Source organism: Cervus elaphus, chromosome 18 (genome assembly GCF_910594005.1).
Source record: "Cervus elaphus chromosome 18, mCerEla1.1, whole genome shotgun sequence".
Classification (NCBI taxonomy): Eukaryota; Metazoa; Chordata; class Mammalia; order Artiodactyla; family Cervidae; genus Cervus; species Cervus elaphus.
This window is the reverse complement of record NC_057832.1, coordinates 17,809,692-17,835,299: the sequence shown is the minus strand read 5'-3', so window position 1 is coordinate 17,835,299 and position 25,608 is coordinate 17,809,692. Positions and strand designations below refer to the sequence as shown.

Genomic DNA, 25,608 nt, shown 5'->3' with positions numbered 1-25,608 from the left:
TTTCTGTTACAAGTTTTTCCAGGATAGCATCAATAATTTCAGGGAAGATATTGCCAAATTATCCCTGGTGGCTCAATGGTAAAGAATCCACCTCCCGATGCAGGAAACATGGGTTCAGTCCTTGGACTGGGAAGATCCTCTGGAGGATGAAATGGCAACCTACTCCAGTATTCTTGCCTGGAGAATTCCATGGACAGAGGAGCCTGGTGGGCTACAGTCCATGGGATTGCAGAGTGGGATACAACTTAGCCACTCAACCACTATCACCACCACCAGCAACCACCACCATCCTTACAAATGTGCACTAACTTACAGTCCCATAACACTTTTGTTTCTTTTATTCAACAAGTATTTATTATGCATCTGTGTGTGCATGCTCAGTCACTTCAGTTGTGTCCAACTCTTTGTGACCCCATGGACTGTAACCCAACTGACTCCTCTGTCCACGGAATTCTGCAGGCAAGAACACTGGAGTGGGTATGCCTTTCTCCAGGGGATCTTCCAAACTTAGGGATCGAACTTATGTCTCCTGCACTGCAGGCGGAAGCCCTATTATGCACCTACTGTATGGCAGATACCATTCTTTGAGGTCATGTACATGTGAAGAGGCTAAAGTCCCCACATTCCTGGGAGAGAGGAAGCTCATTTCCCCCAAGTGCTCTCTATTACTTTTGATGCCATGACTTGTTACTGTGTTTCTGTTAGGCAGCTCTTAGGTTTCTCTTAAGACTGAATGTTCTCAGTCGCTTTGTGGTTATTATACATTTTACTTTGCATATTGAATATATCAAGCATCACATACAATTAATCACCACTCTCAGTGTTTTTCCCTCTCCTCTGTCCCATCCTAACCTTTTCTTCTCAAGCAGGTGAGCATTTCTCTTCATGGGGCTCATGGCACTGAAATACTTCGAGTTGGTTGCCAATACCAATTCAGTTTCTCTGCTGTGTTATTAATTTGGTAATTATGGTTTTTTGTTTGTGAGCATTTCTTCCAGCTCTCACAGTACCGATCTTTAATAAAAGTAATGCACTCCAAAATTATTTTGAGTCTGAGAGTTAGAGATCTTTTAATATTCTCTTCCATTTTTAAGAGTAAGTGTTTTAAGTGAGAACAAAGATATTTCTCACGTTGCGTAAATGATGAAACAGAGGAGCCTACATATTCGATGCTCATTTTCTCATCTTTACAGAGGGACCCATCAGAGATTGCATATTTCCCTTCTTGTCTTTAATTTCAGACCAAACAGAAATGAACAACTTTACAGGTTGTTACTTTTTGTTTTAGTAGAGTAGGAGTCTACCTAAATATGGGGGGAAAGGAAGATGCTGCCAGAGATCATTAGTTTTGCTGGAAACGTTCCTTCCTCGCCTGAGTTCTCGTCTCTTACGTTGGCTGTGGGTGAGGGGAGAGCCTCTGCCCGCTTCAGTGGGCACAGCCGTGCTGCTTAGGGCTCGCCATTGCCCTCACTGCCTGCTCTGGGTCCCGGATGCCCTAGTGGGCTGACCCTCTGTCCTGGTTTACTAGAGGTGAGGCCTGGCATCGTGGTGCATAAGTTAATCATATCCTTTCACGCTCAGCAGTTTCCTTGAAACCATATGTCTTGGTTTCAGATAGAAAGCCCTGTGTAGCCTGTGAGTCTCAGTCACTGTTACTTTATTTGTTTAGTTTGGTTCAAGGTGTCTGTTCATTCAGTGACTTTTTTGTTGGAAAAGGTAACCATGTTAACTGGTTCTAGCTGTATCAACCTCATGTTCACTGAGTGTCTTTGCTGTTTGGGTTTCTCTGGCTGCTGGGGCCCTGGGGCCACGTTTGTTCTGAGACGCTCCGGTGGCGCAGAGGGGCCCAAGCCGCGGCGCCTTCCCCCTCTGCTCCCTGCTTGCTCCCGGCTCAGGAGGAGGAAGGCGTCTGCCCCCTCATTCAGCTTTACGCTCCTCTTTGGGGCCAAGAGACCAGGGAGGTTGCAGGCAGCGGGTCTCTGAGGGCCATCCTCTTGAGGACTGGCCCGTTCTCTTCCTTGCCCTGGGTGCTTTGCAGCTGTTCTTCAGATGCCATCCCTGTGCTGCCTGGTGCTGAGACAGCTCTGCCTGAGGAAGCACCCACGGAGCCCAGGAGCCCCGGGAGCCGATGCCTGTCAGATCCGGGGCTGGCTTGGGGCAGCGGGGCGCTGGACAGCAAGCAGGGTGGGGAGAGTCGCATGCAGGTCACTTCCTCCCAGAAGCCCCACGTTTCTTGATATGGTTTGATCTCCAAGAGACCTGGGGACTCTTGTTAACAACACGAAGACTTTTGGGATGATACGTAGTAATCCGCATTAGCTCCAACAAGCCCCTGGGCCACGCTGCTGCACCAGAAGTTTTGGGACGTGCTGACAGAGAGGAGGCAGTGCCCGTGTAGGAGATGCCTCAGGAATTCCAGTCTAGCAGTTTCTAACTCCTGAAGTCTGGTGAGGACAGGCTTCTCATGCTTCCAGCAGTGGTCTAAATACAGCCAAGAGTTTGAAGATTTAAAAAAAAGGAGTTAAAGAACAGGCTGCGGGCTTGATCCCTGGGCTGGGAAGATCCCCTGAAGAAGGGCATGGCAACCCACTCCAGTATTCTTGCTTGGAGAATCCCATGGACAGAGGAGTCTGGTGGGCTATAGCCCATAGGGTTGCAAAGAGTTGAACACAATTGAAGTGACTTAGTATGCATGCATGCACAATGAACAAGCATTTGAATTTTATGGCAACATGGATAATGTAAAGCTAGTTTTTTTTTTTAAGTGACCTTTAGACCCAAGCAAAAAAGTGGTAAAAGTAAACCATAACTTTGAAACTTGCTTTTAATAATTATCCTAAGTAAATAACTTTGTGGATCAATATTTTTTCAGAAAAAAAAATTTCAAACTTTCATATTTGTTCTTGGATTAATGGGTCAAAAGAGAGCAATTCAGAGTATTTCCACAGATGCCACAAATAATGAATAATGTTTTCATTTTACGAGCCACATTTCCTTGGAAAATATGTCCCTTTCCTTCTAAAAGTGTTTTCTCATTTGTCAGAAACTTGAAGACTATTTATACAGAGGTCACACTGCCTACTTATGAGATGTAGCTTTGCCATAAATTTCAGTATCTTTCATCACTGCAGAGTTCTGGCCACAGCTGTAGGGAATCAGATTAGGCCAGTTGTAAACCACCTGGATATTTTAAACTCATGGTTATATTTCGTGGAGTGGGGAAGGTGGCGTTTTCCTGTAAATAATTATTCGTTTTGGTTTTGGATGCTGTAGCAGTATTTGCATTCCAGCTTAGGTATGAAAGTAAAGTTGTCCTCAGCAGAAATATACAACTTATTTGGTGTAATGAGTTGCTCTTTCCTTTCCATTAAAACTGGTCCTTTCTGAAAGGTAAGAGGTTTCCAGGAAGATCCAGTTGAGAGAAATAAGATAACTGGGTGGAGATGAAGGATTAGGTGTATGATTTCAGCATATTGGCAAGATCACAATTTGTTCACAGATGGCTCAGATATAAAGAATCTGCCTGCAAGGCTGGAGACCCGGGTTCAATCTCTGGGTTGGGAAGATCCCTTGGAGGAGGAAATGGCAGCCCACTCCAGTATTCTTGCCTGGAGAATCCCATGGACAGAGGAGCCTGGCGGGCTACAGTCCATGGGGTCACAAGGAGTCAGACACAACTGAATGACTTAACACGCATGTGCATAGTTGTGATTAATCGTAATAAGACCCACTCCTAATCAGCCTGATTTAGACAGGTTTAAAATACTGTTTCCTCTGCAATTTCTCAAGTCAAGATGTTTTGTAAAACAGATGTATAAAATATACTGTAAAGTTTGTTTCCACATCTCCCCCAGTCTAGAAGAATAGTGTGTCTTATCTTTGATGGTGTCTTCAATAAGGGGATTCCATCTTGGAGGGCTTGGTTCCCATGGATGCTGCTTGAACTACTAATTAACTTCTGAGATTCATGCCATTAAGCTAGAGACTATAATTCACTGTGTACTTAAAGCACACTTAGGGCTTCTTATTAAGAAAATATTCAGTATAGTTTACATATTCGTGTCCAACTCTTTGTGACCCTGTGGACTGGGGCCTGCCGAGCTCCTGTTCATGGGATTCTCCAGGCAAGAATACTGGAATGGGCTGCCATTTCCTCCTCCACTGGATCTTCCCGACCCAGGGATTGAACCCATGTCTCCTGTGACTCTTGCATTGACAGACAGATTCTTTACCACTAGTGCCACCCGGAAAGCCTGTATAGAAACACTCAATCGTATCTGACTCTTTGAGACCACATGGACTATACCATCCATGGCATTCTCTAGGCCAGAATACTGGAGTGGGTAGCCTTTCCCTTCTCCAGGGGATCTTCCCAACCCAGGGATAGAACTTAGGTCTCTCACATTGCAGGCAGATTCTTTACAGCTGAGCCACAAGGGAAGACCAAGAATACTGGAGTGGGTAGCCTATCCCTTTCTCCAGCTGATCTTCCCAACCCAGGAATTGAACTAGGGTCTCCTGCATTGCAGGCAGATTCTTTACCAACTGAAGGGAAGCCTGTAGAGAAACACACAGAAAACCAAATATAAGAAGTTTTGTTACTGGGCTATGTAGTAGGGCAAATATTCATAGCAAACCAGAGTTCTGGCATTAAGAGGATAGTTTTATAGACTTTAATATGTTAATATGATGTAGTATTATGCAGCCTTTAAAGTTGATTTTTAAAAAACATGCAAAAATGCTAGAGTTAGTAATATTTTAATTTTAAGTGAAAAGATGAGAAAAATGATGCACTCGAATGCAAATATATAAAAATGGGTTTATCTGTGGTGGCGAAACTGTGCTTTTACGATGCCTCTTCCTCCTGGTTGACATCACCATAGACAAGGTGGACCATGAGCTCTGTCTGCACGGCCGGGAACATGTGCCCGGCCTGGTGGGCCTGGGGCTCGCTCTGAGGCAGGATGTCCTGAGAACTCCCGGCCGAGCACTGACCGTCCCCCTTGTCCTCTGTCTCAGGATGAGCAGCAGTGACAACGACAGCCTGGAGCTCGCCCACGTGCTTTTGCGGAAGTTTGGGGATCAGGACCCGCCCTGTGCTGACGCATACCCAGACCTGTAAGTGCCCGACATCCTTTGCGGAAGTGCAGGCTCGCGCTGGCGGCCCACAGGCTGGCGGGATCTCCGGGCCCCTGTTCCCGCTCCAGGGAGAACAGCAGCCGGGTGAGAGGGCGGGGACTGAGCATGCGCCACGCTGTCTGTTGATAAAATGACCAGTAGAGGCTCCATCCCTCTCCCTTCCCTTCCTCGGTAAATACAGGCTTTATATCATTGCCAGAATCAATTAGTAACGTCAGTAATGAATAGCATTCAGTTAACTTACTAAAACCTCCAAAGAATGAAACTGTTAAAAGAATAAAGTAACAATTAAATATGAAATAGTTATTATTAATATTTATTATTTACTTTTTAGGGTAAACTTGTACCTATGAAAAGATTGTGTGTTTTTTTTTTTAACTAAAGAGAGTTAAAAAGTCAATAACATCAGTATGGGGATGAATTAATTTGAAAATTTTTTTTCTAAGATTTGAAAATGATATTAATAGTATAGAGTTGAGACCTTGATAAAGCATGCCTTTCTTCATAAACAGTCTTCTCTCTCACTTTGCCTGACTGTTACTTATTGAGGATCTACTCCAGGATTGATGGAGGACTTAGGAACTTACAAATGGGGAAGTGATAAAAAACCATAATGATGTATTAAGTCCTAAAGTGTATGTTTTTCAGTCATAAATACTAAACTCCAGACAATAATGCCGTATCAGTGTATGTTTTCCTAATTTGTGATGACTCATTTTGTGCATTATTGATGTTGGTAATGAATGAGACTGAATAACTATTACTGGTCTCAGTGAGGAAGAATTAATAGAAAATTAATTACATCATTTCACTTTAGTCTTCTCTTGAAAAAGGAAGTAATTAATTTAACTAAATAAAAGCTTCCATGGTGATGCTTTTATTTCCTTTTCATCTAAAGAAACACGCAGGATGTAAAAACTGTCTACCTTTGAGAAATTGAAATATAATCTGGGGCCCTGCAGGGTTTAGTTCGGGCCCAACCTGGCAACAAAGAAGAAAGAACAGAAAAGAAAAAGATATTTATCTGGCCTTTCAAGAGTGGGGATAAAGGTAGAATCAGTGCTAGGACAGGAGAACATGTCCCAAATTCTGTTCAGATGTCAATTTTACCCTCACGGACTGTTGCCGGGAGTCAGTGGCCCCCAGACCCCCCTGCCTCACCCCTACCCCTGAGCTCTGCCCCTACCCCACATCCTGCAGATCCTCACTGTTCCCTCCTCAGCCTTTCCTCTGACTTCCTGGTCTGTTTCTGCTTCTTTTTCTTTCTCTGTGAAAGCCACAGGATCCCTTAACTCCTTGCTAATTGTTAACCATTTCTATGCTTTTCCTTGGTCAGCATGACCAAAAGCTGGAGGAGGGCGTCTTATTCAAGGAGGCACTTTGCATACTTACATCCATAATAATTTCTCTCCATGTCTCACAATTAAGTCTTATTTACTGAAGTCCCAGGTTGAAACAAAAGGTTTTATTTAAAACAAATAGTTTTGCTTCTATAAGTGTAAAACAGCATTGAATTCAGTGTCTACATTTTCCATTGTGGGCAGACTTTAGCCATCATTTGATTATGAATTAGCAGACACATTTTAAGACAGTAGATGAGATTCTGTTTATTGACTGTTTTTCTGCTCAGACTCTGAGCTTCTACTGAGGGAGCGTATTGAACCCCCAACTTTACCTCTTCTCAGGCAGAAAAGTGAAGAAAGTGATAGTCATTCAGTCATGTCCAACTGTTTGTGACCCCATGGATTGCAGCTCACCAGGCTCCTCTGTCCATGGAATTCTCCACGCAGGAATATGGGGAGTGTTGCCATTCCCTTCTCCAAAGGATCTTCCCAACTCAGGGATTGAACCCTGGGCTCCCGAATTGCAAGCAGATTCTTTACCGTCTGAACCAAGGCAGAAGGCAGTAAAAGTCCCCCGAAAGAACTATTGTGGTATGAATGTGAAGTGGACTATCTGTTTTCCTATTGTAGTAGATGATGCCTAATTTGAATTTTAGAAGCAGATGGGTAGATTTCAACACTGAGGTTAATGTCGCAGGGCTCGTGTCTGGTGACGCTGCAGCCATGGTGTCCCTGCTGTGGCTCAAGTGAAACACTTTCCCCACTGGTTCTAGACAGTGTTCTGCACAGAGCAGAAGGGCGGTGAGCAAGTCTTCTGTTTCTAGTGCACATTCAAATCCAGGTGGGAAGATGGGTTGGGTGGGTTTCCATGATTGGACGGCAGCAGCACGAGCAGTCCTCTTCAAGGTTCCATACTCCCAGGCTCATGAGACCAGGTCCTCACTCCTGGCACAGCTGTGACAGCTTCCAGGCTGCAGAGGACTTGGGGCAATGGAAGTTGAGGTCAGGAATCTAAAGCACACCCAGAATGCATGTATCGAGCACCCAGGAAAACTGGGGGAGACCCAGATTCTGGGTGGGGCCACAAGAGCCCACATCCCACTCTGCTGAAGACTCTCTTGAGTGGTGTGGGTGTGCCTCACCTCCCTCTGCTCTTTTAGCATCACAGTGCTCCCACGTCTCGCAAGAGAGCAAGTGTCCCCTCAGACTGCAGGGTACCCTGTGCCGAGACTTTTGTTCCTTCAGGCAGGTTTGTGTCAGAACCTTCCCTCTTGAGAGTAGGTCCTGAGAACCTCTCTCTGGCACTGAGATGCAAAGTACACATCTGAATGTTGAAAACTTCAGGCAGGCGGACCTGCGTCAAGGAGACCCATTCAGTCCAGCCTCGCCAGACCCGTCAGACAGAGGGACAGTGTCAGACACCCCCTTGGGATGACGTCACTGCTCGTGTGTCCTGTGAAGCCTGGCTGGTGGGCCACACACCACCCTGGGGTCGTGACATTGGAGGGATTCGAATAAGTCTGATCCCACATCTCCCATTGCCTGCGCCCTCTGCGAGCACAGCTTCCCAGGACTTCTGGAGGCTGGGAGGCTCCCACATCTAGAACCTGTTAAATGCTGTTGCTGGTCCCTGTGCAGCTCCAAGGTGCATCTCTTTACTCTCTAAACTGGAAGCTAAGAGAAAAACCAGTGGAGGATTTGGAAGAGACAAAGAGGACATTTTAAAGAAATGCATTATGTTGTAAATACTTGCTAACAGTCATTGAAGACCAGCAGTGGAAGCAAGGAAGGCTGCAAGCTTCAGAGGTGTAAGCGGAGTAATTTTTTTCCAAGTGATTATCAGATACAGCAAGCAGTCTGATTAAGCACATCACTCCCTTGGATGCTGTCTCCCTGATCACTTTCAAGGCTCAAAACAGGAGTCTCCACAGGCTGGATGACCGAGAAAGTCACATCGGGGAGGCCATGAAATTTTTGATGTTTCAGAAATTTACATGGAAATTGTATTTTGCTGACGTGGTTAATAGAAATGGCAGGGTTCCTTTCATTGAACTGGATGTGTTTCACCTTGATGTTCTAACACTAGAGCCACACCGCCTGGAGCAGAGAGGGCTTGTAGCACGGGAGACTATCTTCCAAAGGGTGATGTCAGGTGAGCCCCTGACCTCTGAGAACCCCAGTCCTTCTTCCCAAGTGAGGTTGCAGATGTTTGTGGTGAAAACATCTAGCCAGGTGCCCGTAGTTCAGTAAAAGTTAATTTCTTCTTTTCTCTCCCAATTTGTGTGTAAATAACAATTATTAGTACTAAAGCAGGTTTCGATTTGTAAACATGGCTGAAAAAAAATCAAAACAAGTGGACTAACAAGGAGAACAGTGATAGGGAGCTTTGGAATACAGAGGTTCTGGAACTCTGCAGTAAGTTGGTTTCATAGTGGTTTTTGTGGCACCACTGTTTTTCATAACAGAAATTTAATACTAGTTGCTTTTCTTTAAACGATGATCAATTATGATGTCACATGATGAAAAGGAGTTAGCAACTTCCTGTGTTTGGGGATTGCTACACTGGTACTGAGGGTACCTGGTTTGGCCACCGGGAGCCCTGGGGTTCATCACAGCCCCCCGGGAGCCTCTGTGGACAGAGTGAGAGCATCATTTATTATAATGGAAATAATGTGATTGTAATAAAACATTGTCATCAGATTAACAGCTCAAGCCATGAAAACAAGCATGAGCACTCTGCCTTCTGCATCATGGGGAGATGATGCTCTCGTGAGCTGTGCTCGGGTCTGGGGGATGCTGTCGTGGAGACGCAGCAGTTGTGTGATCTGAGTATCATCCCACCTTCTCCTTCGTTTTGTCAGGGAGAATTCTTCCTGCTGGCACACCGACCCTTCCTCTCCTCGGGGCGTCCAAGAGTCTTGTGGCTGCCTGGTAGGTTTCCTCAGTGTTTTTGGTTTTTCAAAAGCCTAAACCTCAAGGAACAGAAGTGAGTTTACCTATTCTCCCAATTCACCCAACCCTCCCCTTCCCCTGCCTCCCCTTCCACGTGTCCATTCTCTACACCTGCGTCTCTCTTCCTGCCCAAAAGATACGTTCATCTGGACCATTTCTCTAGATTCCATATATACGCATTAATATATGATATTTGCTTTTCTCTCTCTGACCTACTTCACTCTGTGTGACAGACTCTAGATCCATCCACATCTCTGCAAAAGTCCAATTCTGTTCCTTTCTATGGCTAACACTAATGTGTGTATATATATATATATATATGTGTATGTATATACACACACCACACGCTTCTTTTTTCTCCGTTGACCTGTTGATGGACATTTAGATTGCTTCCATAGGTGCTCTGTGATGACCTAGATGGGTGGGATGAGGCGAATGGTGGGAGGGAGGTCCAAGAGAGTAGGAATAGACATATAGCTGATTCCCTTCCTTGTTCAGCAGAAACTAACACAATATTGTAAAGGATTTATACTCCAATTAAAAAAAAAAAACGAGTTCACTCCCATCTGAAAAATCTTCGTTTTTGGTAACTAAATGAACTTTTGGACTAAATGACTCTTAGGTTTCCTTGATTGGGTGCTTCTTGGAAAGGTGTCATGATGTGGTTTCCAGGGTGACCCTCCCATTCATTTTCCATTGGTCGCAATCAGCGACAGTCCAACAGTGGAGCTAGAATTGCACTTCGGGGGGAAATTTCCCAGAATTTCAAGGCAGTGACCTTAGGTTTTTTGTATTTTTATTTGAGTTTTGAAAGCTGGATGTTAAAAATCTGAGATATCACATGGCTCTTCTAACTATCGTCGAGCGATACAATGGCACACGGAAGTAGGTTACCCCTGTTACAGTGAGAGACACACTGTCCAGTCTGTTGAGAATGGAGTGAAGTTTATGTGTATAACTAGTTGGAACTCATCTCAAAGGAAATCTCAAGAGGCAGTTAGTAAAAGGCACAGGCCTATTGGCTAAAATCAACAAACAGATATGGCTATCCTAATTTACAGGAAAAAAATAAGACAAACAAAAATCTTAATTTAAATTGAGTTTTAAGAAAATGACCATGTGTGCATGTTTATGTCTTTTCTGTTTAGTGGTCCACAGGGTGTGTATTAGTTGCTGAGTTGGTTCTGACTCTTTGCGACCTCATGGACTATAGCCTCTGTCCATGGAATTCTTCAGGCAAGAATACTGGAGTGGGTTGCCAATCCCTTCTTCAGGGGATCTTCCCAACCCAGGGATTGAACCCATGTATCCTGCATTGCAGGCAGATTCTTACTGTTTAAGCCACTAGGGAAGCCCTCCTAATAGTGTAGTGACTTTAGAAAGGCTTCCTTTCGATGGACCTAGTCTCCTTTCTTCTCTTAGACCAAATGTCTGTACTCAGGTGAGGCAGTTACATAGCACCATGGACGTCCAGGTAGGGCCCACCAGAGGCCACTGATGGATGCCACATGTTACCCTTTTGGCCTTGGCCATTGGTGATTCTATTTGCTGCTCCTTTGTGGTGACCAGCTGTTCTGCCCAAGTTCTTTATGGACCCAGTGATTTGTTTCTTCCCCATCTTGTTTATTCCATTAACTCAGGAATCCTGTAAGTTTTCACTCCATGCTCTGATTCTTTGGCCTTGATTCACTCATTCTGTTAGACTGGTACTTTTTATTACAAGCTCCCTGAAATTTATTGGAATTAGATTGGGTGTCAGTATCAGAGGAATGAATGAACGAGTACCAGAATGGTTGATGTGGAATTCGCTCCAACTCACATGAACTGTGAGATCTCAGAAATATGTGTGCAAGGAGAAAAGCATTTCCTGTGAAGAAGCTCCATAGCCAAGGGAGCTTCAGAAATGTCAGAGAAAGCCCCATGTAACAGGTCTCTTTGCCATAGCTCCTGTGAGATGCTCAAATCACAAGGAGTGGGAAAGAGGCAGCTTTTAATTTATCTGACTAAAGAATCCTTGTTTTTGTGTGTGTGTGTGTGGCGCATAGGTGTCTTGGCAGAATCTTCCAGAAACGCTAGTCCACTCGGTTAGGAGTCAGAGGCCCTCAGGAGAGAGGGAGTCAGGTGGTCCCTGCCGGGCGAATATTTACAGGTTCCAAGCCTCTGAGTGTCTGCAGAAGAGGAGTTTGGTTTCTGTTTCAGGCATTTAAGGAAGAAACACATTCTTTTGAATTTTCTCGCTTACCATCCTCTGACTCTCTTGGTGGTTCTTCAAATGCAGGATGACCCCAGTGAAAACATATTTTCCCTTTTGAGTTCTTACCCATCTGCCCAACTTATATACAGGAAAGGATTGGAAGTCCCCCAATCTAACTAATGGCAAAGGTCGCAGCGGAATTCTGGTATAATTCTCAAATGTAGGTGACTCTTAAGAGAGACATGAGGAATCAGAACATATAAAAGGCCATCGATGAGTCGCTGAAAAAGTGAGGGCTGGGAAGAGTCACATTGACTTTGCTTAAGTAGTCTCGGGAAACCTGTGTGTGGGTTGTGAACAAGCTTCTACTTCCCATCTTTGGAAATGATTGCAGAAGTGCCCCAATGCGAGCACCAGGGCTCCCTACCTGACCAACCACCTGGGCCACCAGCTTCTCAACCTCTCTGGCCTCCCCCTGGAGGAGTATTTGCTGGCACCGACGGAAAAACTGAGGTGGGTTTGAAACCTCTGCTGTATCTTTCCTGTTCTCAGAGTTGCTTAGGAAATCTGATCGTTTCAAATGCTGATGTTCTTCAAAGCTCAGAAGTCTCCTGCTAACCTTGATACTCATAAAAATTCCAAAGCAGTGCTGCAGAACTTAATCAGATTCCTCCTGCTGACTTTCACTCTGGGCCCGGGGGGAGTGGGGGAGTCATGTTCATGGAGTGTCACCTGGGGGAGCCAGAAGCAGCTTGACTGCTTTAGAGGATAAGCTCTGAGACGTTCACAGCATAATGAGGGAAGCTCTCCACGGTATCCTAAAGTCCCTCTTAAGAGATTTTGCGGCAAGCTTTTATTCTGTGCTGCATTTCCTTGAGCCTAAGACGGGGAATCTAGATGAGAGGATAGGGATGAGCTGCTCATTGATTTAAATTGCAGTCATACTCACTATTTCATCAAATTTCCTGAGACCTCCCAACACAAAAGCATCATTGCTTGGTGTGTCTGCGATGCCTAGAACATCCTCCCACCCCACCCCCAGGTTCTGTTTCCTTCTGATGCTTCTTGGACCGTGTCTGGCCCCTGCTGCCCTCCCTTTGTGCCTTTAAACACATCCAGGAATCTCTGATTTTTGAAGGTGGGCACTTGTGTGCCCAGGACTTAGAATAGTATCTGGTATACAAAAGGCACTCAATCAGTGAATGATTGAGTCTCTGAAATGAATGATTGAATTAAATTGAGCCTAGTGGGACTCTATCCTTCTTCTTTTGCCCCAAATTTCTGCTCTAAATCCAGGCACAATGGTGGAAATTTGTTGTTTTAATCTCCTTTATCCAGAAACTGGGAAACAAAGTTTAGTGTGTGTTTTTATTTCTAATGTTCAATATTTTTAGAAGCTTCATAAGTGCTAAATATAGTATATAACCCAAGGGATATGGAGAGGAAAGATGTAATTCACCCCATATCCCCGGGAGAAACTCACAGAGCTGTATAGGTCGATGAACTGGCGAAAAAGACAGGTAAGGCCCAGCATAGCAATCAACACAGGAAATGGAAATGTAAGGTCTTGTGTGAACCCCAAAGAGAAGGAGATTCACCCCAATCGAAGTAGCCAGGGATTCCTGCCGGCAGGACACAGTGTGTGAACAGAGGGTGAAAGAAGCAAGAGGAAGAAAACAAGTCAAAACAGACTGAAAACTCAGAAGAGCAGGACAGACCAGAGGGTACTGACAGCTGATCTTTAGGAGAAATGACCGTTAATTAGAATACCAGCCAGACAGGTGAGCACAGCAAAGTCCTGCACGGGGCATGCTTTCTAACGTGGTGGTGAGTTCTGAGAGGCTCATATTCTAACGTGGGTGAGGAGTGGGTGAGCTCATCCATCCTTGCTAAAAACTCAGCACCCTCCTCAGACTCCTGCGTGGGGCCAGGCCTCATCCCGCAGCAGGCTGACCCGGGGGGGGGCTGCGACCCAGAGCCTGGAAGTTCAGCAGCCACGGTTTTATGGGCTCTATGACCGGTGTGGTGGGTGGGGGACGCCCTCTGTTAGGAGGGCCTGGTGCTGCCTGGCAGAAGCTCTAACCTCTTGTTTACTTCCCCAGGCTCGGAGGATGGTCTTTTGGAGTGCAAATCCCCGATCAAGTTCAAGACACAAATTCAAATATGTCAAAACCCCCAAATCTGGCAAAGGTACAGTCTTTCCTTTTTTCTTTTTCTTCTTGTTTTAGAAAGCATTCAGGGAAACTTGCTTTGTACCCTTTGTGGGTATTGGCAACATCGAACCAAATACCAGTGTTTGTTACCCTGAAATACAGCCAGTTGTACGTGAACATTCTCTTGGAAAGAGAAAATGAATCGTTTCCTTTAGGCTATTTAGAGATATATGAAATAGATCACTGTTTTTTGTTAAGATGGGAATTCACCTGATAGATCTAAAGCAAATAAGGAAAGTAATCTTCTTTTAAAGACACATCAAAAAAATGTAATAATAAAGACACTTATTGTCAGGGTGGGGCTTTCCAGGTGGCACAAGTGGTAAGGAATCTGCCTGTCAGTGCAGGAGACATAAGAGATGCAGGTTCTATCCCTGGGTCGGGAAGATCCCTTGGAGGAGGGCATGGCAACCCACCGCAGTATTCTTGCCTGGAGAATCTCACGGACAGAGGAGCCTGGCGGGCTACAGTCCATAGGCTTGCAAAAAGTCGGACACGACTGAAGGGACTCAGCCACAGCAGCAGCAGCATCAGGATGACAGCGATCTTGATACATGCATTTATTAACCAAAAAGTTCATTCGGGTTTTTCCTGTAACATTCTGAACCAACTTTTGGGTCAACCCAATAAATTCCTTTTCTTCCTGATGACTGGATGGACCCAGTGTGGTGAGCAGGCAGGACCCCTCCCAGGGGTTGGATTTTTAAGCCCTGCTGGTCTGGCCCTATGAATGAGGAAAATCCCTTTGGCATTACCGAGAGTGGCCAGGAAAGACCCCCTTACCCACCAGTACCACCCCTACCCCCTTACCCACCGAGGAACCTGGAGGCAGGGAATCAGGGCAGGTTTCCCTAAGGAAAGAGGTTGGTACAACCTTAAGATGGGAAAGATTTGAAGCTCGCAGTCTCGGTGATTGGGGAAATAGTCTGGCTTTGGTCCCGATTTTGAGAGAGATTGGGAAAGAGTAAGTCGTGGGAGTGGTGTGTATGTGTGTTACTTGCTCAGTTGTGTCTGACTCTTTGCGACCTCATGGACAGTAGTTCTCCAGGCTCCTCTGTCCATGGGATTTTCCAGGCAAGAATACTGGAGCAGGTTACCTACTCCAGGGGATTTTCCTGTCCCAGGGATCAAACCCGTGTCTCTTGAGTCTCCTGCATTGGCAGGTGGATTCTTTACCACTAGGCCACCTGGGAGTGGAATCTGCTTGTATACCTGTCATATCACTGATGAAATGTCTCTGCCTTGTCGTGGGGCCTTTCATGGTTCATGGACATGGAAAAGCTTTTCAGGATCCAGGCTTGTGCATGTTGAAGGATTATTCAGTGAAATAAAGGTGCTTTACAGGTTTTTAACAATGTAATCCTTGGTGAAAATGTTAACATTCACACTTCACAATGTAATCACAGAGAGAAGTTTTAACAGTCGTATTTCACAGTGTAATCCCTGATGAAAAGTTCCAGTCCCTGTGTAGACTGTTCAGACATCCCTTATTTCAACTGAGGTTTGTTCAAATCTCTCTCACGCTGCAGGCCACACACAGGGAAAGATTTGTAGCTTAAGATGAAAAGATCAAGATTCATAGCTTGATAGAAAATAATCTAAAATCCCTTTGCTGGCTTTTTGAACACATGATGTGACTGTTATTAAAGTAAACCCAGTTTGTAGGAGGAATCTGCTCATTTCCTCTGAGAGCATTTTAAGTTTCTGCTCTGTGTGAATACCAAGCCTCCTGCTGACGGTGGAGCGTCCCGTCTGTGCTTCTAGGGCCTGGGGCAGTGCAGCCAAGGCTCTCCTGTGTCTCTGCTCCCGTGAGAGATCTCAGCACCCTGTGTCTCCCTGACACCTGCTCCTTTTCCTCTTTGTTTGTCTTCTGTATCAGCGTGTTTGAGCAGTGACTTCTGCAGCTTTTGATGTTGTTTAACATGGACTTTGCCATACTCAGGTGTGCAAGTATCCAGCCCTTTGGGGAGAGAGCCTCTTTGCAGGGAGCTCAACGATCGTGAGTCTGCATTCGACTCTAAAGGGCATCTGTTGTCTCAGATTCCCATAGCACTGTTGGTGGTTGATGTCATGTCAAATTATTACATTAACCTTTCGGTAATTAACCACCAGCCTTTTACTTTGGCCTTTGGGGTACATTCATAAGACATAGAGTCTACGATTTTCGGAGTCTTTTTGAGGAGAAAATGGGAAATTTGCATACAAATAGGCTTAATAATTAAAATTCATCATATTTTATAATATCTCTCATGGAACCTTTATGAATGATTTCATTCACATCGTGAGTATTCAGCTGGTTTAGTTAAACACCCTCTAGAATGTATTTTGTTGTTCAGTTGCTGAGTTCTGTCCAACTCTTTGCGACCCCATGGACTGTAGCCCTTCAGGGTCTCTCTGTCCATGGGATTTCCCCGGGCAAGAATACTGGAGTGGGTTGTCATTTCCTTTCTCCACGGGATCTTCCAATCCACCAATAAAACCCACATCTCCTGCATTGGCAGGCGGATTCTTTACCTCTTAGCCACCAGGGAGACCCTCTAGAATGTATACACTTTAGTTAAAGGCTAAACACACTGCCCTCTTGGTGTTTGGCCTTCATTCTGTTCTGTTCTCATGTAGACTTTTAGGCATTTGACTATCCACCCAGAAATTTTTTTTTTCCTTTCAGTAACTTAGTTGCCTTTCTGAGGAACTGTTACTATGGATCCTGACATGAAAGGTCTGTTTTGAGGTGTCATGATAAGTTCCTAAAAGGAGGTTAACTTCCTCCTTCAGCTATTGGATTTATTGGTCCTGACTTAGAGACCAGCAGGGAAGGAAGTCCCACAACTTATTTAAGATCATCATGAAGCATCTGTCGCTTACTTAAAAGAATTTATAAAATTTCTCCCAAGCAAAAGCCGATTTGTAGTAGAACCGAAATGATGTTCATATTGCTCCTTGAAACTCTGTGTGTTGGTCACCTGTGCCCACGATAACACCACGGTTGTCAGGGCCCTCAGCAGCTGGCCGTCATGGGGCTGGGCGGGGCTTTGGGGGGCTGCGCTCTGCACAGAATGCCTGCTCTCCCTCTGGTGGGAATGCTCCCTGCCCGGATCCCACCCGGCCTCCGGCACTGTCCCCGTGGCCGTGTTCCCATGCCCAGACTCTTCTCTGCCGGGTGCTTCTCCCATTGTTTCTGACGGCCACGAGTGGGGATTTGGAAACAGGCTGATGGGGCAGCTCCTCACTGGCCTCCTGCCTGCAGAGAGCAGGGCTGGAGCCCTCAGGGTCCAGCATGGCCGCATCCTCTGCCCTCTGATTTGGCCCCCTTGATGAACCCTGGCATCTCATAATGAGCATTTTGGGACGTCAGGGTCCTCAGGGTTATACCCCTTAGATAGGAAGCCCCTCTGTCCCCTGAGAGAGTCACTGGGCACCACCCCTCCCTCAGCAAGCATCGCCAAGTTTCACGGCCACACCTGTGACTTGGTCTTGACCATGAGGCATCCCTCTTGACCTTTGGCCTGCAGACTGTGTCCCTGAGTGGAGAGGTTTGTCAGCTGCTGGCCTCAGCTGGGATGATGGTGGAGACCCAGTCCTGGTGGCTGTCTGGGGCACCGCGGTGTCAGCAGAGGCACAGGGGCTGAGCCCGGATCAGAACCCCCATAGCCGCGGGTGGAGGAGAAACGGAGCGTGAACTTGACCCAGCGCTGAAGCTGAAGCCGATGGGGAGGAGTGGGCGAGACGCCCAGGCTCTGGGGTGCCCGCCCCACTGCAGCTACCCCAGTTTGCTCTCTGTGTTTTTGTACAGTGGTTTTTTTTTTTTTAAACACAGTTCCCTGTGCTATACAGTAAATCCTTGTTGCTATTTTATTTTAATCAATCAATTAATTTTTAAAGATGAAAAAAAATTTTTGCCAAGCCGTGAGGCAGGCGGGATCCTAGTTCCCCAGCCAAGGACGGAACCCGAGGCCCCGCACTGGAAGTGCGGTGTCTTGGCCGCTGGACCACGATGGCATTTCCGTGTGCAGTGTCATTTCTAAGCTGAAAAAAATGTCACCCTGCTTTTAAAACAAAATTTCAAACAAACTAATTTGAAGGCCCCACGTCAAGGGCAGAGAGCCCCCTTGGCTTTCATGTTTTTTCCTCCAGTTAAGCGGTTAGTGGAGCCAAGACTGGTGGTGGGGGGAGCAGGTTGTGGACTGTGGTTCCCGTCCACAGCGGAGGTTTTCTTCTGTGTGTCCTTTAACTTTAGCAGTCTCGCATTTTACGTCATTGTATCCAGAAGCACAGCTAGTCCCTGTATGTTAGCACATCTGCAGGCGTGTGTGTTTGAAGGTGGGAGTGGTGAGAGGTGGACTGGGGGTTCCTGCAGGGACTGGGGCCACTGTCGGGTACAGAAGGGGGGCAGATACCCTCTGGTAAGTGATCTCAGTGCAGGGCAGGGCGGGCTGCCCTGTGAAGGGAACCCACGCTTTCCCCTGCTTTTCAGAACCCTGTGTCTGAATTACACCCGTCTGTGAGTCTGTGGATTTTTCTGTCACCAGTCTCAGATCCACTTGAGCACAGCCGAGGGTTGTCCTGGGCCTGTGGATGGTTGGTCTTGAGCAGAATTTCTTCCTCCTTGGAGCTGGAGAGAGTGAGGGCTGAGGGTTTCCCTGAACCTGAGAAACTGTTTGAAGATGGGGGTGTGCGGTGGCAGCGCCGTGACAGAGGGCAGAGCTCTGCCTCCTTAGCCGCCCAGTGAGGCGGGCTTCCTAAGAAGGAGTCGGGCCACCGTCCTGCGGAGATGGGCGTTTCCGTGAGCTGTCGCCGGATGCTCGGTTCTTCCCGGGAACTCAGGACACTGGTGGAGACAGCTGGTCACCCTGTGATGGGGCTGGGCGGGGGACGGGTTGGGAGCCCAGGGACCCGAGCTTTGGCCTTAACTTGGCACAGACTGCGAGAGCCTGCACAGCTTCCTCTGAGTAGGAGCCAGCAAGAGAGCCGCTCCAATTCCACAAAGAAGACTGTCACGAAAGACAGTGTCATCTAGAGAAATGAACTTGAATTAAGGTCAGAATTTGCTGGTTGATTCATTATCTCTTAAAGACACTCACCAGCATTCCACTGAGTGCATTAAAATTTTTTTCATTAAAATATCAATATTGTGAGATATAGATACTGATGGTTCAATTAGTATTTTTTATGCTACTTCTTATTTCAATTTTAATAATATTGTCTGTCTCCTGTTTTCTCCTTCACCTTCCTCCTGTCTGACGGGCCTGCTGCTTTATTCTCCATGCTCAGCAAATGTTCACTTCAATTTATTTTGAGGAATAATGTTCCATATTCAGTTATTAATTTGAGAGTCATCATTTTTTTCTTATCATTTCCGTGCTTTTAATTTGCAGGTCAGATTTCGTTAGCTTACCAATGGAGAAAGAAGAAAAAAATGATGGGCTTAGTTTCCTTTTTTGCTGTGAGAATATAATTATAGAGCAACACTTACATTTGTTCTGGGGAAAATTAATCTATTTTTAGCTATAAATTATATGCTGGAGATAAATATAAAATATTTAGCAGGCTGGAATTCACTGCTCACTGTCAGCCATGCAGGACCATTACCCTGAGGCCTGTGTTCAGGTGCTGGAGAAGCAAATTTACACGTGTTCCCTATATCCGAGAACAGCTTATGAACAGACTTAAGAACTAATTTCAGGAGGGCCATTAAGTTATCTTTCTCTTTTAGGTGTGGTACAACCAGAAAGGCTTCCACTCCCTGCCTTCCTACCTAAATCATCTCAACAATCTTATTTTGTGGAGGCGCTTACCCCCTACCGCAGACTGGAGACAGTACGGTAATGTTATTCTGTGTGCATTTTCTAATCCACTACTTTCCAAAGACAGTGTTGCTAAATGGGAAAGAATCAGAAAAAGTTGTGAGCAGAAATGTGAAGAGCGACGCGAAGTTTCTGCTTGGCAGCCAATCCGTGTAGAAATGCGTCCACATCGAGAGGCTGTGGTGGCTTTTGTGTGTGTGTGTGTCCCTCAGTGTCTTTACCTGTGGAGTTGTGACCTCAGCTATGAGAGGACAGCAGTCAAAGGTGACTAGAGAGCTCACTCCTAGTGACTTAGCGTCTTCCAGAAGCAAGAGTAATTGCTCTTTCTAAAGACTCTGTCGTATGGTCCAGGTCACCATTACTGATGGGAGGGAGCTCATCGCTTACCCTAATTTATTCTATGCTGAGCCCTCCACCCATCAGTTACCTGTGCGGACTGTGAATTCACTCCCTGTGCTTGCTCATTTTGGTAAATGACACAGGTCCATTTCTGGAACCCAGAGTGGATTTATTGGTTTAAGCGGATGTTATATGCTTCACTTGAGTAGTTTATCAAATTCATTCAGTTCTTTGGGAAAAAAAAAGAAAGAATACAAGCAGATGTGTAAATACCAGCAGGTCATAGCTATCATAATTTATTTACAGGATTTTTTTGAAGCATTAATTCACATAGAAATAAATGTTAAACCATTTCCCCAGTATGCCATGACTTTACTCCGAATTCATTCTGCCATTTTTGTTTTCCCTTCTCCACCAATTTTCAAATAAAACAGAGTTAATTATTCTGTGGCACTGCAATTGTTTTGGGATGGCAACACATATAAAAATGTGTGTGCCCAAGTGAAGTACTAAAGAGTATAGAGTGCTATGGATGAGGGATAGCAGAGTGGTGTTTATTATGTCTGAAATGTACTAGGGGCATTAGATGTTTTTATATCCATGGTCCCATTTAGTTTTTGTGTTTATTTGGTAAGGTGGGTGGCATTTGCCTCTTTCACTGTTTAAAAAAACTGAGATTCAGAGGAATCACCCACAACCTGCTTGTTGAGTGATGGGGCCACAGTTCGGTTCTAGGTACAGCTGATAACACAGCCTTTGCCTTTCTACTGCTACAAACTGAAAGGGTGCTTCTAATAGGCACAAATGGAGCATGCTTCATGGAGGGGAACATGCTTCATGGAACATGCTTCATGGAGGGGAGCATGCTTCATGGAGGGGAGCATTCTTCATGGAATGTGCTTCATGGAGGGGAACATGCTTCATGGAACATGCTTCATGGAGGAGGCCACTAACACTGGACCTGGAACATGAGCAAAAGTGTGACTGATGTCAGGATGCTACTGTGGGTACTAGTGGTGCTGATATGAGAGAAGTCAGAGCATCTGCTCAAGTTCCTGGAGGGAGTTCCAGTTGACCTCATCCTGAGGGCGAGTGTCCAGGAACACTGTTGATCTCTCTAAGAGGGCGTCTGAGGCCAGCTTCTGCTTGACCTTGGCTGACAGCGGAGGATGATGGCCTTTATGTAATGGGCAGCCAAAAGGCTTGATCTGTATCTGAGAATGAGGATGGCAGGATCCCAGGAGTGTGTTAGGAAGAATAATCCGAAACCACGTGGGAAAGGGAGGAGCCCTGGCTGCTGCCATGTGCCCTGCTGGAAGGACGCTGCTCCCAAGTTAGAAGTAACCCAGGTAAGGCCAAGATACCTCAAGGCAAACAAGTGAAAATTATCAGCTTCAAAGAGGTGGGAGGAAAGGTTGAGCCTTTGGAGAAGGGAACAGAAAGAAAAATTAAGAATTTGTCACCAGGACATTTAGAGGAAGAGTTTAAAGGATTAAAATATAAATCTGAGCTTTTAGTAATGAATGATGTAGTGGTCAGTACTGATGGCCTGGGAATGATTCAGGAGAGAGAGACAGAGTGAGGGATTTTACAAGTTCAGAGGTGGTGGGTTCATGTCACATGTCAGATGAAAATACACATGCAACAGGATTCAGACAGCTGGAGAGATGAGGTCAGGAGAGGGGTTGTGAATAAAAACCATTTAGCCCAAGCTGACGTGGAGACAGGAAAGTTGGGGTGGGAAAGGGTGGGAGTAGGAAGGAGGCAGAGGGGCTGTGGCCCGAGGTGAGAGATCTCGGCACAGAGTCCAGAGGAAGGTAGAGTGTCAGGAAGAGCAGGAGAAAAAATCACCCAATATTCCAGCATCTCCAGGAAAATGGGTGTGTGGTGCGTTGGCTGGTGGCTTCTGTGGAGCTGGACATGGGGACTTGTGGAGATGGAATCAGAGGGAAGGAGGGTGGTGAGGGAGGCCTTTTCAGGGATTTAGGAGGCCAGATGGATAAACTCTGCTCTGTGGGAGGTTGGCTATGAGGATGAGCAGGGAGTGTGTGTGTGCGTGTGTGCACAGGCATGTGCACCTGTGTGTAACACAAGCAGCGGTTGGGCCTGGGAGCAGTGTAACTAGCCCGTAGGCGTCCACCGGTTGTGTCTCCTCTGCCCTGTTTTCTGGGTTCCCAGACCTTTCTGGGGAGGGGTCAGCTGAGAAGCATCCACTGGTAGTAGATTTTTTGTTCCTTTGTTGTAAGGTTGTGTTGACTTGAAGAAGACATTTATCATCAGCTACTGGCAACTTCTTGACCAGTATGTTATTTGTGTCTCATCCCAGTTCCTCTTGGCGTGTGTACGTGGTCCTCATGGGAAGGAGGGTCTATGAGGTGAACTGGGAGCACAGTCCCTCGGGAGAATGTGTGGTGACCTGTCATAGCCGAGCGTTAATTAAGGACTCTGATGAGCAGGGGTCTTCACAGAAGCCCCTCCTCACATCCCTGGCTGTCTGTCCGTCTGCAATGGACAGACAATGAGCTGTTAGCTTAGCCATTATGATGACTCACGGGCCGTGGGACTCAGGCAGGGCCATGCAAGCAGAGCCTGAGTCCTGAGCCCAGCAGAACTGGGAACCTGATCAGTGGGCATCTTGTCAACAACCGCTGATGAACCACTCTGCATATGACATACCTGCTTCTCGTCTCCATGGACCTGGGTCCTGGCACACCTGGACATCCCTGCCTTCAGTGGAGGAGCTTTCTGAGCCCTGACCTAGCCTGGCCACCCTGCTGTGCCCCAGCAAATTTGCAGCTTGTCAGGGCCCCCCTGATTTTAAGCATGAAACTCAATGTAAAGCAGGTGACTAGCCTAGCCCAGCATCTGGAGTCATCGTTAGACCCACTGACAGGCTGGTGGCGGTCTACATGAGTAGATGTGTTCATGCACAGACTCTGCAGGGAGACTCTTCCTCCTGCATGAGTCCACGCGTCCTGCTCGGTGACTGCCCACAGTGGCCTGGACATTTGTGGGTTCTGGGCAGAGCGTCTTGCAGCCGGGGAGGGGGCAGGTGTGGAGGTAGCCTCAGTTCATCTGAGGAGTGGGGGTCACAGAATGTGGCAACTCGGAGGCTTCGTTCTCATGTCAGCAGGACAGTCACAAGGTAAGGGAGACAGTGAGGGACGGGGAGGCCTGGTGTGCTGCAGTCTGTGGGGTCACAAAGAGTCGGATACAACTTGGCAACTGAGCAGCCACAACAGCAAGGTCACGTGATGATGTTTTCTGGGTTCCGAGGGAAATTAAGTCAGTTGAGGCCAAGTCCCCCCAGCCTGGACAGTGTCTTCCTGCGCCTCCCACCATCAGTCAGTCTCCCTGCCCTTGGGATCCTGGATATTCTCAGTATCTGCACCACCGGCTCCTGTGTCAGCCTCTTGGGTGAGTCCCTGGACTCCCACTTTCCCCCAAGCCCACAGCTGCATGCCCTCTAAGTGCCCACATCTCCCACAGAGTCCGTCCGTCAGATCACACGCCCACCTGCCTTCCTGTATCCCCTGTAATCAAATAGAATAGACTCCCCTCTACAACCTGAGGCCCCCCACTTCTGGCCAGACAGCCCCTCCTGACTCTCTCTCTTCCGAACTCCTCTCTGCCACACGCCCTCCCTCCTTTCTTCTTGGTTCTTGATAAGCCTGACTGATTGTCATACCTTCCCGGATGAAATAATAGTAAAACCTTCAAACCCAAACCCAAGTTCATGCTGCTTGCCCATCACAGGCACCTCACCCCCCCGCTTCACGTTGTGCACACGTCCGCATCCCCCTGCCGCAGCCTGGGTGAGCCCCTTGGAAAGTACTTTTGTTGTGATTCCATTGATAGTGACTCAAGAATAAGGACATGGTTAAGATGCTGACGCTTTGCTGGGGGAAGCGTTTCTGAGGTGCTGAGGCTGTCCTGGCCCCGTGTTCAGGCATCAGTGCCTGTGTCTCCTCCCACGTCAAACTCCGCCTTCTAACCCACTGCTGACCTGTCACCACGCCCGTTCCTGCCATGCTCCCCTCCTGCCCCCTCAGTGGCCAGCACGACACCCCACTCACCGCTGCCCCTTCGGGCCTGCTTCCTGCTCCGCCTCTGTCCAGAGCACTCTTTCACTCTTCTTCACCTTAAACATTTCTGCTCAACTTTCTACGTTAAAAACAAAACAAAACAAAACTGTACTGAGATACGTTTGACGTACGAAGAGTTGTAAACACAATACAGACACCTTGATGGGTTTGGGGTAAGTATACAACCTGAAACCATCATCATGGTCAGGCCCCTAATGTTACCTCTGCCTCCCTCTGTCCCATACATCTGTCTGTCCATCCATCTGTTTCCCTCTATCTGTCTACCGTCACTCCATGGTGGCTCAGACAGTAAAGAATCTGCCTGCAGTGCTGGAGACCTGGGTTCAGTCCCTGGGCTGGGAAGGTCCCCTGGAGAAGGGAATGGCTACCCACTGCAGTATTCTTGCTTGGAGAATTCTGTGAATATTCATTGGAAAGACTTATGCTGAAGCTGAAGCTCCAATACTTTGGCCACCTGATGTGAAGAGCTGACTCATTAGAAAAGACCCTGATGCTGGGAAAGATTGAGGGCAGGAGAAGTGGGCAATAGAGAATAAGATGGTTGGATGGCATCATTGACTCAATGGACATGAGTTTGAGCAAACTCCAGGTGATAGTGAAGGACAGGGAAGCCTGGCATGCTGAGGTCCTGGGGGTCGCAAGAGTCAGACACGACTTGGCAACTGAACAACAGCAATTTGTCTATTATCTATCTGTCTGTCCCTCTATTATCTATCAATCTGTCTTGTGATTAAATAACATAAAATCAATCCTTTTAGCAGATTTTTAAATACACAATACAGTGCCTTAAACCCTAGGCTCTGCACAGAGGTCTAAGACTTAACTGCTTGTATAATTAAAACTTTATACCTTTGATACCACCTCCCATCTCCCCTTCCTCCAGCACTTGATAACTACTATTCTATTCTCTGCTTCTAGGAGTTAAACTAGTTTAGAATTCTCATGTAAGTGGGATCATGTAGTATTTGTTCTTCTGAGTCTGACCTAGTTAATTCAAGGAAACAATCAATAAAATGAAAAAGGCACTTTATGGAACGGGAGAAAATATTTGCAGACCATGTAGTCCATGGAGTTATATCCAATATGTATAGCACCTCTGACTCAATAGCGAAATAAATAAATAACTTGAATAAGAAATGGGCAGATGTTTTTTAAAGAAGACACGCAGACGGCCACGTGGGCTGAACTGAGAGTGCCTGGCTGAGTCATACTTCGGTTACCGCGGCAGGGAGATAGACAGTGGGTGAGTGGGAGTCACAGTCAAGGGCTCCCCCTTTGCCTCTCCTCTGAACTCAGAGCTGCTTGGACACCGCTGCCCGGCAGGATGGACACCTGAGCTGGGGGCAGGAAGTGTGGTCCTGCATCAGGAGCCAGAAGGAGCTTGCCCCTTCCTCCCACTCCCCCTTCCTCCTCTCCGTACCCCACTTTCTGAATCCCCTTGGAGGTGACAGTTGGCAGAGGTGCTCTCAGCCCCGGGGAGGGGAAGGTGACTGTGGCGGGGAGCACATGGGAGGGCTG

General features: G+C 46.7%; 1 protein-coding gene across 2 annotated transcripts in view; it reads left to right on the top strand.

The window, feature by feature from the left end:
* The window catches only part of ABCA13 (ATP binding cassette subfamily A member 13), a 379,106-nt gene that overhangs the window by 225,450 nt on the left and 128,048 nt on the right, over positions 1 to 25,608 (top strand). The window contains exons 46-50 of one of the 2 annotated variants that reach the window (XM_043873351.1): positions 5,029 to 5,118; positions 9,344 to 9,413; positions 12,023 to 12,141; positions 13,731 to 13,818; positions 19,555 to 19,663. In XM_043873351.1, the coding sequence (XP_043729286.1) occupies positions 5,029 to 5,118; positions 9,344 to 9,413; positions 12,023 to 12,141; positions 13,731 to 13,818; positions 19,555 to 19,663 (476 nt within the window). Of the gene's footprint in view, positions 1 to 5,019; positions 5,119 to 9,343; positions 9,414 to 12,022; positions 12,142 to 13,730; positions 13,819 to 19,554; positions 19,664 to 25,608 lie in introns of both variants that reach the window. The other variant, XM_043873352.1, reaches the window with a different exon arrangement.